Source organism: Anser cygnoides, chromosome 4 (genome assembly GCF_040182565.1).
Source record: "Anser cygnoides isolate HZ-2024a breed goose chromosome 4, Taihu_goose_T2T_genome, whole genome shotgun sequence".
NCBI classification, from domain to species: Eukaryota; Metazoa; Chordata; class Aves; order Anseriformes; family Anatidae; genus Anser; species Anser cygnoides.
Window position 1 is genome coordinate 41890813 of NC_089876.1, and position 15939 is coordinate 41906751.

The 15939-nt window shown below is 37.9% G+C and overlaps 1 protein-coding gene across 11 annotated transcripts in view; it reads right to left on the reverse strand.

The window, feature by feature from the left end:
* INPP4B (inositol polyphosphate-4-phosphatase type II B) overlaps positions 1–15939 on the reverse strand; it is a 294090-nt gene that overhangs the window by 113375 nt on the left and 164776 nt on the right. For all 11 annotated transcript variants that reach the window (XM_048074997.2, XM_048075001.2, XM_066996676.1 and 8 more), the window contains 2 exons: positions 6575–6625; positions 3294–3373 (listed from right to left, as the gene is read on the reverse strand). In XM_048074997.2, coding sequence (XP_047930954.2) covers positions 3294–3373; positions 6575–6625 — 131 coding nt within the window. The remainder of the gene's footprint in view (positions 1–3293; positions 3374–6574; positions 6626–15939) is intronic.

Sequence of the window (15939 nt, forward strand, 5' to 3'; positions counted from 1 at the left end):
TAAAATAAAGCAGATTGAAAGAAATAGACATTGTCCAAGAGGTCACAGCAACACAGAACAAATAAATAAATAAACATTTTGATTGCCTGACAAACACAATTACAACCAAAAAAAAGAGTTCTGGACAAACAACAAAGCACAAGACACTTCTACACATCTGCTGGATCAATACTTTCATTAATGTAACAGAAATCCCAGAAGCCTGGATGCTGTTCCTGTCAGGAGACAAGTCAGAAAAGTGGCCGGTGGCGGGATGGAGAACAAGAGAACAAGAAGACACTGCCCCTTGTTTTATTCATTTCAACTTGCACACCACTGAAAGGTTTGCAACTTTTGAAAGCTACCATGGCATAGACAGAAAAGAACCTTCAAAAAAGCACAGTCAGTCATATGCGTAAGGAAAGGGTAGAGAATACAGGACTGACAGACATCCATGGCCACATTCACTCAGATAATTTGTGTAACTGATGCACCCCATCCTAGTTCTTGGTTTTGTAGAGTTGAAATCATTGCTATAAAGCTCTGCTTACAGGATGGAAAGGATTACCCCAACTTCACAGTGAGGTGGCCTACTTCTCCTTTCACACTGCCTAGTACGAGGAACATCTCAGACAGATGAACCTTAATTTCACAGAACATAAAAGAACACTATCATCTTTTGCCAAGCTTGCTACTTCTTACATATTAATTTACTGGAAATCATACCAAATTCACCTGAGCTAAAATTGACCTTGCTGGAAGCAGGACAAACTACCACCACGTGGGAAGCAGCTCATGGATGTACTAATTGCTAGTCCTATACAAAAGGCCATACACCCTAGCCAAACAGCACAAAACAACCTACACCACACGCACCACCACACAATTACGTTGTATATAGAAATAAATATATAACATATACTGTGTATATAAATATTCTATATGATTCTATGATATCCTATATAAAATTATAGATCTATGCCGGCCTTCCACAAAAAGCCTCCACAAAATAACTACCAAAATACAAGAATATTCCTTTAAAAACACTTCTATACTGTACCTCAGAAAGACAAATGGAAGACAATAAATGAATAAAAACAAATGCATGACACAAAAAATGAATAAAACCAGTGAAAATATAACCAGCTTCTCTAATTAGACCAATATCTACAGGATACAGTTATTTCCAGATCCTTAAATCTCTATTTCAGATCTAACAAAGTAGCAACAAAGTAGCACAGGCACTCCCTGGCAAACTCCCATCCAAAGTATATCAACAAAAAATAAATAAAATTGCATTCTCTGACAAGGCCCTCTGTATATCTCCCATCCTGCTAATAGATACTAATACAAGAGAACAGTGGGAGAAAAACAAGTTTTGATTACTAAACTGCTCTGGATAAAATGCCATTGAAGAGGCAGATGATTTGCATATTTTGTGCTGTTGAATAGTCATAACCAGGAAACAATCCAACATTTAAAAGGTTAGGAACATTTTTCTTAACATAAATAAATAAATTAAACCAACTGAAGACTATCACATAATGTATCCACAAATTAATTAGAGTTGTTATAACATTTGTCTTTTAGTATTAGCTGCACAAAGTGGACAAACAAGACAAAAAATATTAATTAAAAGCAAACCTGAAAAGGCTCAGAGGTTCAACTGAAACTAAGCTGGCAAGCTGTCATTTATTGTTCATCAGTTACCTCAACTTTTGGTTTACATATTAGATGGGTAGGATATAAAATACTCTCAGCTTCCTGAAACTTTACATTCTTTTGATTTTATATTTGACTACATAGTCACTTATTATGGCACCTGTCCAAGGCATTCTTTCATATCAAGGTTTCAATATACCAATTACAGAGATAAGCAAATTTGTCGTCGTGTCCCCCCCCCCCCCCCCCCCCCAAACTTGAGAATTTGAAATTCTCTAAGAATAGACTCTTACAACATGAACTTGGTATTTATCTACCCAAACATTTCCATAGAGAGTAGTCAGTTCATATTTTATCTGATCCTGTTTTCTACATTAGAAAACAAAGTTATCCTCTTGGTAAGCATGGCATTTTCTGTGTTTGGGTGAAACTAAAATAAAGGCATTTTGTTAACTTTGCCTCTAAGCTATATACATGTATGTGATTACTACTGTTATAGTAGAAGAACTGCCATAGCAGTTTGAAGGCTGTTATGGTAATAAAACCAAAATATTTCAAAAGGTTTCCCTTCAAAAAAAACGTAGTGTCCTTGAGATAATGGAAGTACATGACCATCACCGTACAGGTCATAATTTATACTTCCAGCCAAATCAAGGCTTGCTTCATGTTCAATTCGTGCATGTAGGATGAAGAACTCTTTTTTTTTTTTTTTTTTTTTTTAACAATACCCATGTGTGTTATCCCAGGCAGAACATACACCAAAAGATGCCAGATCATCATCTACCACATGTTGCAGTATTCCTAGTCACAACTTCTCACCCTGAAAATTTTGCTCATGTAGAAACACTGAGTTTGGGCACTAGCCCTGCGAGTTTTAGCTCTGCCATGCCTAGTAATCCCAAATAAACCTCCAGCAGGTTTGCAAAAATCAGCTCAACATCATCTCTGCATTTTACACAGTCCATTGAATTCATTAGTAAAAATCACAACCTAAAAGTTTTCCTCTAACCTTAAAAGGGTTTTGATTTATATCTTGATTTATCTTGTAGCCATAAATCAGTATCAGAGGTGAACTCTTCAGTGCAGAGCTTTAATAAATACTTGTTCAGCACAAAACTAGGTTTCAAACACTGTACCTGACTCTCCTACAGATCTGTGCCCTGTGCCACTGAACAGAGTTGTACACCAACCCCCATTCACATTTGAGTTGGGCTGCACATAATGATGAGGTTAGGAGACAGCACTGATTTCACAAGAGAAGTCTTAACTCGTTATGTCCACTATCTTTAAATATGCTTAGAAGCCAAACCAGCCAACTGTACAATGTTAATTCTTTAACACACATGAAACTGAGAACCTTACACTCCTTTCTAATAGAGATAGCGAAACAAACCCACTACTTCAAGTTCCCTGCTATTCTTCCATAAATTATACCACAGAATTATTAACTTTCTCTAATCTGACACGCGGCAAGCTCCAGTTTAAATAACTGGTATTTCATTTTGACTTTGTGCATGGTAGAAACAGAAGCACTTCAAGCTGATATCTAATATACCTAAGGTAATACGGAGTTTCAAACACAGTCAAGCAGGAATCAACAAATGCCATGGATTATTAACTTGACGTGGTTTACTACAGATGAAAACACTTACCTGAGGGTAAGGGTCAGCTGTTGCTCCTTTGACTTCACCAAGTCTCCTACTCTAAAAGTTGTACAGCCCAGGAAGCTTCGCTACAAAACAAAGCAGAAAGAAAAGACAAGATCTCTATTAATTTTTCAAGTTTTATTTGTTATTTTTTTGGCCGTGCACCTGGAAATCTTACTTGCTACCTAGAAAAAAATACTACATTCCAACATACTAGTTTGACACATTATCTGGTAGAAATTTGGTATGCATCTGTAACGCTATTATCAGTAAGTTGTTCAATACTGGTTTTATGGGCAAGAACCTCTCTCTTTTGTTACGACCTGTATGACAACCTTAAAAATAATAGGCTACAAAGTGTACAGCTGCAGTAAAGTTTTCATTCAGTACCAGCGTTTGCATTTTGCATCTTCTTTCTCTATTCCTATATTTCAAATTTCTACATTACAAGGAATGATAAATTTTCAGTGTTTTACCAACGTCGCTCTTGCTATGTTTTTTTTTTTTTTTTTTTTTTTCCCCAAGGCACTACCATCTATATGTTCCAAATGCAGATGTAATTTGCTATGAAGCTACTTTTACACCAAGTTCAGGACAAGGTTATTAATAGAAACATTGTATTGCTGTAGTTTATAGCAGCATTTCTGTGTGCTTGTTTCCTTTATTTCCATTCTAAGGTAGACCCTATTCATTGCAGTATGAGTGTAGAGAAATGTGCTAATGCAATTAGAATTTCTAAAGGTAAGTTAAGCTACTACACTATGTCTATTCCTTGCATCAAAATCACCTTCACACACCATCAAGAATATAGTGCAAGGAAGAAAACGAACTCATCTTTTGCTTTTATTACTTTTCATTCTCTGCTCATACTCCACTGTACATTGCTAAAATCTCATTTGGTCAGTTTGTCCAACAGTATTCTTCTTGCCCTGGGAAAAATGGGAAAAACTGTCCACAGCCACCTTCTAGGCATTTATTTTTGAATATAAAACTCATTATAATCTATTCACAGCAAATAATATTAAGATCATAAGATTATATTGAATTTTTGCAAGGGAACATCAAGAAACAAAGTTTGTGTTTATTATGTTATTCTGATTTTACTCTACTGTTGGAATGGCAATCAAAATAAAATTCCAGGGTAATTTATATATAGTCTTGGATATCCATATTCAAGCAGAATAAAGTTGTGCTCATGTGAAATCAACATGCTGCATGCAGAAAACAACTGTTACCTTTGGGAAAAAAGAACAGAATTTGTTGCTACTAAGAAACATCTTTTGGTAAAACAAAACAAAACAAACAAACCTGCAGCTGCTTTCTCTCACGAAGGCCAGCTGGATATTGTATACTTGCATACTGGCAATAAAGCTCTACAGCAAGACAGGCTTTTGTGTATATAAAATGTATAGTTCACACCACAATCCTCAATTTAGGTAAGCCACAACACTGGTTTTCAACTTGGTAAGCTAGGTTATCGGTTACGGCTCATTCCTAACAAAAATGCAGGCTTAAAAATAGATAATTGATTTCCTGTGTTTTGGTTGGCACTTAGGCAGCTGAGGAAAAAAAAAAAAAAAAGCAAGCTGAGAGTCTAGGCAAGCCTGGGAAAGCAGCAGATTTGGGAAGTACTGAACAGGAAGTAAGGAAACAAAAAAGCCTATACGAAATATACAGAGAAAAACAAGTCATACAAGCAAAGACCATGGTTAGTTTTCACTGCCAAAGTGAAGCATGTACTTGTCTAGGTGTGACTCATGCTGAGACGCACACTTGCCAGAGTGAACACACAAACATCTTCCTTTAGATCAGTCAACATGACAGCATTTTTATTTTTAACACTGAAACTCTACAGGGGCATGGTTAGCTCAGGTTATTCACGTTATAAGAGAACATCCTTCTTAGTCCAAAGAGAATGTAACTATACACCCATTTCAGAACCCAAAGTAGGAGTCCTCACATGATCAGGGCTAAGAGGTGACGACACAGCTCTTTTCTACAATCTGGAAGCTTTGGTCACTGTACCCACTAACCATCTCTGAGAGTCGCATGTAGTTCTCCAGGGGCACAAAATTAAAGGTGAATAATTTTATGAGCCTAAAAAATTCCACTTATTTGCTTATTTCATATTCTTATGCTCATTTAAAATAAAACTTTCTTACCCTGACAATGCAATTAGGAATTATTTGCAAAATTAAATACAATTGAGAATGATCCCATGACCTAAATGCAGACAGTCATGCTAACGTTCAAGGGTTCTAACTTTAAATGATGCTGGAGATTACTTTTTCTGAACTGATTTAGAGAGAGATAGTATACCCTAGGGCCTGAACTGGCAGTCTACAAACCAATCAAACTTTGCATGTGTAACTTGGAAAGGCTTTAAAATTTGACTTAAAATAGAATGGCTGCTGTAATGCTAATTACAGAGCAATGTTCCTCTGTAATTTTGCTAGTGGAGTACTTATGATTATAAATGTGAGGATATGAGCCTTGACTAGTTTGGTGAATAATCTCGCCTAGCCAAAGAGAAAAGTCCCTATAATAGGTGCAGGAAAAGATGAAGCGCATTGATTATTTCATTAAGATTGAGCACTGCCAAGTTACAGACTTTTCAAACACTAGCTGAAATGCTGGAAACTATGCCAAGGAAGCCCTGGTAATGCAGGAAAGTCAGAACCTTAGATTAATATTTTCAAAATCCCAGATCTTGTTTAGTGTTTTATTCAGTTGCAGCAGGACTAATGTTTCACTGTCCCATGCAGCCTCCATATTACTTGGCAGGCTCTAGCCTTCTAAGACCCAGAAAAGACATCCCAATACCTTTGCCAAAAATAGCCCAGACGCATAGAAAATTGAACTCACTATCTACCATCAGTGCCATTTCTTCATCTGAACCCAAAGGCAACTCCTACAGCAGAACTATTTATACTCTGCACATGAAAATGAGAAAGCAACAGATCAGCCTCATTGAGATAATGTAACTCCACGCTCTCAATCCAGATTATTTGCATGGCAGTAGCAAGAAGTCTCGATAGTTGTGTTTGCCTCAGGTATATTTCAGTTGAAAATGGCTTTCAAGAAATAAATGAATGGGATGATAGCAATCCCCAAGCCTGTTAACTCTTGCCTTGACTCTCCATTCACTTAACCCAACTTCTGCTATTAAAAAGAAAAAAAAACAAGTTGCCAGCTCCTGTTTAGGCAGAATGTTATTTCTCTTTGTTTGGAGTCTATGTCTGCTGATAAGGTGGAAAAAAAATCCATCAATGAAAAAAATTGCTTACTCCAACATCTGCTCTTGGCTCCTTGTGATCAGGTAGGACGCTAGTGCGGACCTGAAAGGAAAGAAAAAAGGCAAGGCAAACATTAATTTATTTTTTTTGTTGTCACTTTCCTATAATGAGATAAGTGCCCATATACTTTTTCCTTATATTTGTCTATATTTAAGAGCTGATTTTAAAGGGAAATATATATATATATATATGCATGTATAATTGAATAACATTTAATTAATAATTTAACCACAACATTTTCTGATGTCTTTGGATAAAGAGTACAGTCTCTCATTATTATCCATTTATCATTTTGAACTTTCCTTTTTTTTGACTTTAATCTCAGACATCCATTTTTCTACTATGACTTCTGTTTTTTCATTATGTGCTCTAGGTTTTCCTGAGCAAAACACAAACCTTTGAATGCTGCATATATTCAGAAACAGGGGAAGACTGAACTTCCCTGGAGTAACATATGTTCTAGTCTTACCTTCGGAGACATGAGATATATGAAGAGATCAAAATTCAAGCAAGAAATAGTTTGTAACCTAGGTCAAATTCATAACATTTATGAGTCTTTATACTAGTGATTTATTTTGTAAAATAGCATACCTGGTGTATATACCACAGCTTGTAACACCAGGAAAAACACTAGTGTGCTAGAGTGGATGCTTATTTCACATATTCATTTTTATAAAAATTATATATAGAATAACGAATATGTATCTTATAGTTTCTAGTGTTCTTAAAGACATATCTAAGTGTCAAATTTCTCTAGGCATAAATGCTAAATTCAGCTTTAATTAACTGTCCTTTTTCATCATATAAAGCAGCTTTATCTAAAGAACATTTCTTTTGGTCATTCACGGCAGTGTCACATCTACACACACTGCCAAGCATTCAAAAGACTGAATCATTACCATTTGTGAAACTTTTGCATCCGTCCTTAATTAAAGCCTCTGCATTTCAGTTTGTAATTGAAGGCCACGTTCACAAGGCACATCAGTTTTGTTGAGAAATAATGCTAGATCCTTTTCTCAGTTACACTAGGTTTACCACACCAAATCCCCTTTGACTTCCAATGAGTTCCCCGTACCTACTGCCACAGGCTGCTCAAACACCCTATTCTGACACCATCATTACATGTCCTACCATCTCATAACGCCCAGGTATTTTCCACATGAGGCAAAACATACGGTAAGAGGCTACTGAAAGCAGTCACAGAAAAATTGACTTGAACTCCTTCAAACTAGAGCTTTCCAAGAAGGCATTCACAATTTCACTCCCCCAGTACAACTCTGGCAGTGGTATAAGAACGCACATGCAGACAATTTTACCCTTGTATCACCTGGCAGTGACCATCAGCACCCTTCTTTCCCCCACAGTCCCTTTTGCACAGAAGGCAAGCACTAAACTCTTCTAACACAACTACCACAACTCCACAGAAAGCTGGTATGATTTGCTCTATACCAAGGAACAATTTCAGCTGTTTGTTCATCTGGAAGGGTCAAGCAGAAGGCCTGGCGTACCTGCATGCAGTTGGACACTTTTCCCAAACGAGGTTAGACAACGACTCTGCTTTGCAGAGCATGGAATCAGAAGCATTCGTTTATGCAACAGCAAGACTACGTACTACCTCTGGGCACACTTTACAAGAAAGAATGAGGACAGTAGAAAATTAAGATTTTAGTCTCTAAGAGTCATCTGCTTTTCCTCCCAACTTCTCTGCAACTGAGTATCTTCCCGCTTCTCTGTGTAGGCTGCATCTTATACTCTTTCTAAAGAAGTGTAGGTGTACTTCATTTGCCAACACATGGCACAAAATAAGCATTAGGAGATGCCTCCTCAGGGACAACTGAGGTTACCGAGATTTAACAGCTTATGCAGGTGCCTAACTAGGTGTATGAGTAAAAAGCAGCAATCAAATATTGGATCACAAATACATTTTTTTAACTTATTTACTTAAACCTTGGGCACGTGATCAAAACTGCCTTCAAAAAAAATTGAAATCCACAGTTCAGAAATCATCTATTACTTATGAACTCGCCCCATAACAAGTGTATCGCAACAAACACGCCACCTCTGCAATATCCAAGCAGGAGCTGGAACATGCCAACAGACAGAAAGATCTGTACATTAGGAGTGCTTTGGGACACGCTACAAAGAATCAGATCAGCCCCACCAAGGCTTATTGACTCGACATAATTGCCAGCCATACCGGAGCTGTACTGTCTTGCACCATGCCTCTATGGAAATGACACAGGCCATATCTACATAATGGTCTGTTGCAGCTCCAATTCCAGAAGGATTTTACAGCTTGGGTACAGGGCCAGACTCAGCACAGCTCACAGCTTCAGCTGCTGACATTAGTCTGCAAATTACCACACACACAAATGGAGAACTGACTGCACTGAAGTTACACTGGGAGGAAAAAAAGACAGCTCTTGTTATTGCATTTTCTCCCACAAAGCTCTAAGATCACACATGCCCCCAAACTGAAACACAGAAAAATTAAAGTCACACCTCTGAAATACAGTTACAGCAACCTCACCTTATCTAGGTCTGCTCATTTCCACAGCTACTCATAAGATAAATAACTAATCCTTGAAGGCAAAATCCCACATTTTGGAGTCAAAGTAAATAACAAAAAGCTGTAATATCTATCCATATAAATCTAAATAATCTTAGTGTTTTCACAAAATAGAGTGAAAAACAGGAGGAGGAAGGAGTTTATTTGCCTTGTTAACATGGTATATAGAATGAGCAGTATTCATTTCTCTAACCTATTTCAATCAACTTTTTTTCTCCACAGAGAAAAGGATCTGTCGACTGCAAGGATATGTGAGAGATTAGAAGTGACAAAATGGTCTTTATAAATTAGAGACAACTTGTATTTGAGTCCTAGCAACACTGAAAATAGATGCTCTACTGCTACTACTAATCTGCTCTTTATTGAGACTTGCACTACAGATACTCTGGCAATATCAGTTTCTATTGCACATTGCATTGAACTGAGAAGGAAAACTCATGTATTGCAGCACCTAGTTAACTCTCAGCAAAGAGTTAACACAGACCCATGCTGCAAGGCATCTTTTGCATGATGACATCACCAGCACGCCCTTGTGAACAGCTGCTGGCAAGCCATGACCTTTACACTGTGGTTTCAGTGCACACAGTTTGCACCCATGAAGAAACACCTGCAAGTGATGGTTTGACCCTTGCAGGGGCCTGAAACACCATCTCTTCACAGAGCTCTCAGCTGCAACACATCCAGCCACACTGGGGAAGCAGCAACACATTCAGCCACTAGCAGAACCCCCCTGAATGCTCAGCACTGTCTGGCAGGGGCAGCAACGCAGTGCACTTCAGTTAACCTCCCCCCCCCCCAATTGAGTCAAAATTTTGAAATTATTACAACGACTGCTAATACATTATTAATGTAATAATGCAATAATTAAATCATTATAATGACCTGTTATATTAATAAAAATATACATGCATTTTCTCCATCTCAGTTTTTTTTGTTGTTGTTTTTGTTTCTTAAACAAAGCCCAACCATGTGAAAAAAACCTGTAGTCTTATATAAGTACTGGATATTCTAGGCAATTATCTTTTTAATATAAAACAACATCCTCTTTGAAGTATTTAGTCATTACAATCAGGCAGTAAGCCAGTTGCTTTCTTGCCTTTGATGATTTCAGGGAATCACTCCACGTACAGTTTTTAAGGTCTGTTGTATACCAGGAACAATCTGCAAAGTCTGAAGACTAAAAACCCTGTTCAGGATGCTCGTGATGCCCTTCTTCCCTCTGTGTTTGCAGTGTGAAGAGTCACATAAGGCACATTTGAGCTTCTGTGCGCAAGCTACTGATGGAGCATTGCAAAGCTTTTTTGGCTATTCATTTATATGGACCAGCCAACAGGGAGCTGTTACTTGCTCAAGTCTGAGTACCTCAGGCAGTTATTACAGTTCCACTACCCAAAGATCACCAACACAGACTGCACAGTCCAAAAAAAATAAAAGTAGCAGTTAACGGCAGCCAGGGAAAGCCAGCTGTTCGAGAAATACATCCCAAAAACGCTCACTGCAGAGTAATGAAGAAAATGGGACATGAAAAGAAAAAAAGAGAAAGCAATATATGCAGTTGGTCTGTTTGTTTGTTTCACCTAGCTGTGCATTTTGCTTGAACAAGATGTTACTGATGTGTCCTGCTCTGTCTCTGTCTCCAACTCTGTCTGAGCATCTTGCTTCCCTGAAGCAGCAGACTCTAACCCTAGTTTTCAAGCTGGAATTTCAGGGAAAAACGCCCTGTTAGAATGATAACATCCAGCACTGCTCACAGGGCCTGAGGCAGCTGGATAGAAAAAAAATAATAATAATAAAAATTCCTTGCAAATATCAGAGAACCTGTGCCAAAAAAACATGGTAGAAACACCAAGGAAAGAACTTGTACTCTAACCACTTATTTCAGGGGACACTCAGAGGATGCAAGCCAAGGGTGGTGAGAAGCATATACTGCTCTCTGATCAACAGCCAGCCAACTCAGTCTCACTTCAGTATACGATTCACAGCATAAATTAATGCAAATATTGCTGGACTGATCAGATGAAGAGCACAACAGCACAATAATATTACTAGAACACAAACTTCAGCAAAATTTGTAAAAATTACACTGTGACTCTGGAGACCTTGACAAAATTGAAATGAACTTTTTTCTCTGCTGAATAAACAGTCTATTTTTGAGTATGCTAAAAGCTGCATTTCATAATTTGTATTTATTTCCTTAAAAGTCACATTAAGTTCTTCAGAAACCTTACTATAAATTAAACATGACACCATTTACACTGATGAGCCAGTTATTTGCGAGATACAAAGTTTCTATTTGCATTTCCTATAGGTATTTCCAACACTCCCAGTGTGGTCTGACTCATCTGAGCAGCTGAAAACAAGAACCCAGGATTTAAAACTCTCTGCAGCTGGAGCAATTCTGTCCCCAGTACACATCTTCTACCCAAGGTACCTCTAGGAGTTACTATTATCCCTCTGTCAACACCTGGGGACATAGCTGGGGGGGACAGGAGGGCTTAAGCTCAGTATTTTGAATGAGTTCTTTTTATGTAAGGGACAGAACTAACCAACTATCAGCTCCCCTTGAAGTCAGAGGCAGGGAATTGTTGTAAAATTATGCGAAGAGAAAGTTCAAGACTTGATTCCCCTGCCACTCCTTTAAGTTGATTTTTTTTTTCTTTTAAATGTGAATTTATAAAGTTTAAAGTGAACATTTCACAGGAATTCTGCTCAGCCAGTCAGTCTCCACCTTCTGCATTTTCCAGTTGGCGTCTCCGTCAGGGCACTCCAGCAGTGGATTTTCACTGGAGTTACCTCTACACGCAGTCACAGCTCTATCACCACCTGAAAGAACTTCTGTCGACATTTAGAATGAGCAACATTGTTTCCCTCAAGTCTGTGCCCTGTTTACAGGCAGTGCCCATCAGTCAGTATTCTGGATATCAGCAAAAGGCATTTGGAGAAGCAGAGCAAGATGCTTCAGCTCTGCTTTACTAAAGAATGCAGTCACAATACACATTTTCTGACTAATCCCACTCCCCTCAAAAGTGGTCACAAAAGCTTGAAAAAGCAATCAACAACAGATAGTTTAATAAAACTTATTAGCAACACACGACTCTAAGCACCTCCAGATCATTTGTTTTAATATTTTGCTATCAGACAACAAATAATAAAATCCACTACACAAATTTCTGAGCTACTCTTCTGACTGGAAAGTCATTTAAGAAGCTGATTGCCATAATAGATCAGAATCATTTTCTAATTTGCAGCCGAGCATTATTTGTGGAGAGTTTATACTCATTTGCTCTTCTGCTAACATGTTCTTTAGGTAAGTAATTATTTTCTCTTCCTCACGCTGGTCTCCTGATGTATTCATAAGAAGGGAATCATACGCCCTCTTGTACTTCATTTTATTAGGATAATAAGCCAAGCTTTTCCAATACATGATGATACAATAGGCTTCCATTCCCCAGATCTTCCTATCTGTTCCAGTCCTAATTTATCTTTCTTGAACGTAAGTGATCACATTATTCACAGGTTTCCAGAAAAGGCCTAATTTCTCTATACTGAACATAGTTCCCTTGATTCATCTGGGAATCCTGTTTGCTGCACTCTGCTGTATTACATCTGCTGCTCAGAGACACTTCATCAACTAACCTGCTTTGTCCTTTATCTCAATTGTTGTCAATGCATGAAGCCTTAGTTCATCCAAAAAGCTTCTGTTAGGAGAAAATGCAGTACTGTACTTGGACACTACTGTATTTCATCCTATTTCTATTACTCCTGACTCTGAGTTCCTCAAAACAGCTTGGTGGGCAAAGAGTTCCCTCACCTGACAACACTTTTTCTTTAGGAGATCAGGAATCTTCTTCACATGCCAAACTTCGCTTTAGCAAGCAGAAAAACTCTTGCAAGCCTTTTCAGAAGAGCAGGGAAATATCAGATTTATCAATGAGGCTTTTTCTTTTGTTCCTATGACACTCTGTAATAATATTTAAAGAACTGTAAGCCATAGGGAGGCTAAGGTCTGGTGCCCATATTACCTAATGGATGGCAATCACTTCTGATTCGAGGAACTCAGGGTAAAATTTCTCATCAGATTTACTGTGCTAAAAGGGATAAATATAGGTTAGAGAAATGAGTGTGGTTTTTCTTTCTTTTTTTTTTCTTTTTTTTTTTTTTAAGGCTTGCTAAGAGTTCTGATTTCTTTGCCTTACTAGGCAGGACATATCTATTAATGAAAGTCAATTTTAGCAAATCTATAACTGTTCTTCCCTAGATAATGGCTCTTCCATCCTGAAGAACCACAGTACTGTCATGCAACCAAATATTGTGTCCAGGGCCCCCCAGTGCTCCAGCTGCACTGCTGACAACCCACCCTTGAGGGCAGAGAGGAATTTTCTCACAGGAACCTCGGGGAGCTCCTGGGAAGAGGCAGCAGATGTCTGTTCCGACTTATCAGAAACTGTACAAATACAAACATTTCCAACTACCCAAATACAAACATTTCCAAATTTATCTACAAAGAAAAACGTACAAATTCATTTCTTTCATTTAAGAAAGTATTTTGTTCTTTGACTAGAACAGCTGAACCCGCATAACTGGAATTTTGCTCCTAAGGATATAAATACCCAAACAAACAGCCTACTTGCCAGCCATCTTTAAACAAACAATCTTTGATGGTGCTTTGACGTTTGCACAAACCTCTCTCTCTCCTGATATGAGAAACTGAAGGTTTATTTATTATTTAAAGAAATTCACTGCTAGCTTCAGAAGCTATTTCAAGATAGAAGTCTCATCCCTCCCATAAGCTACACTTTCTCCTGTACAGGCGGGAAGATGTTGTCACTGTGGTCATATTTAACCTTCTGCAGCAACCTAAACGTGCTTCTGTACTTAAAACACAAGGCCCAAAGCACACATCTCACAGTTCCTTTACTTCTCAATACTAGGTTGTAACAGAGGAAAGTTTGAGAGCATTTCATTGCTTTTCATCAGTGCAATTATATTCACAGTCACTTCCATACAAAACGCACATGATTTTGATCTCAAAACCATTTTACAGACTTAATGGTTTTCCTCACCTGTATGTGCCACTGTGCTTAATTTCCATATTAAGATAACCTCCCTATTTTCCATATCATTGTCTTTAAAAAAAACAAAAAAACCCACATAACTAACTGCAATCTGCAAGGCATGGCAATCCTCTCCTACAAGCAAGATCAAGCTGCTGCAGAGCTGCAGTTAAAACCGAATCATCTGTGAGCACCCTGCTTCCAGACTGATTAGCAGAGTCAGGAAAGTGATAGCCATGGCTGACAGGGGTAAGCAATTAAATGCTGATTCTTATGAATCTTTACAAGTGGGAATAAAGACGTGGTAAATACTTTTAAATTGCTTGTTTCTTGCAAAATATACATCCTGATCATGCAAAAAAGATTCTAAGGTTCAGAGTGAACATTTAATACATTTAAAAATCTGCACTACTCAGGAAAAAGAAAAACACAACTTTTTCTTAATCTGAGAAGTAGTAATTTTCCAGGACTGTTTCAATCATGCCTTATCAGCAAATAACGTACTTCCACAAACAGTAGGAGCATCGTTCCTAGCAAAGATGCTTTGGTCTGAAATATGACTGTGTTTATAATTCTTGCTTGTGTCTTCTAACTTCTTATTTGGAAATTCAGCAAGGTAACATTTGCTGGGAAAGACAGTATCTGTTATTAGACGAGGTGACACAAAACAGAAAGGAGCAGACAACTCGGTTTTTGGCACATGACAGCAGTGGATTCAAGGAAACTCAAGAAAATCTCCTTCATGGACTCAAGGAAACTCGTGTGCCTGAAACCTTGTTTGCTTTCTCTATCATATCTGCTCATCTAATAAGAGACTGCTTACTCCTATAGATCCTGACTTGGACCACCCCAAAATTGCTGTAAGTTAACTAAGAAAACAAACACAAGATGTTCTCTGACATTTTCAAAAAAAAGCCATCTCCATTCTAGCCCACCAGACAGATATTTTCTGTGAGGTATCCAGCTGTCAGCCACAACACTACAGCTTATTAAGCTGCCACAACCAGGAGACAGGAAAGTTATAGCACAAACTCCTGTGACAGCTTTTTCCCCCCCTTGCTCTTTCATATTTCACGCACTGCTCCTTCACCTCTGATGCACAGGATAATTTTTCAGCATCGCATCCTTTGTTGCTTCCAACAGTGCTCTGCTAAGATGACAGCACTTGCTGACTCACCCTTTACTTCCTCAGCAAATGACATGAAATGCTGTAGGATGAAGAGATTTAAAGTCAGTATCGTTTCTCTGGATCCATACAAATTGACACCAGAAGAGTGAATTGGAAATTTTTAAAAGGTGTGTATTTCAATGCCACTGAACAGAAATTCCATTTCTAAAAGAAATACTGTCACTAAATATCCTTAGCTAGTCTTCTCCCAACACAAGTCAAGTCGTTAAAAAAAAAAAGAAGCTGGTTTGAGAAAGGGTATGAACTCTATTGAACTCGGTCCAGATCTAGGTAAACTGCCTGATGGAGCATGCTTGTGTTTCAAATCGGTAACAGCTCTTGGATCAAAATAAATATTAGAAATTCACTAGAACATGAGTGTAGAAAAAAAGAAGATAAAAAAATTTAGCAGTAATGTTTTACTGTAATGCAGATGAGATAATTTATTTCTAAGTAAGTCAAAGGAACAGATCTAACTTCCTACAGATGATGAGAATTTGCACAATGTTTAATGGCTGACTACAGGTATTGCAACATCTTGAGGACTTTTGAAAACAAGTAGGAC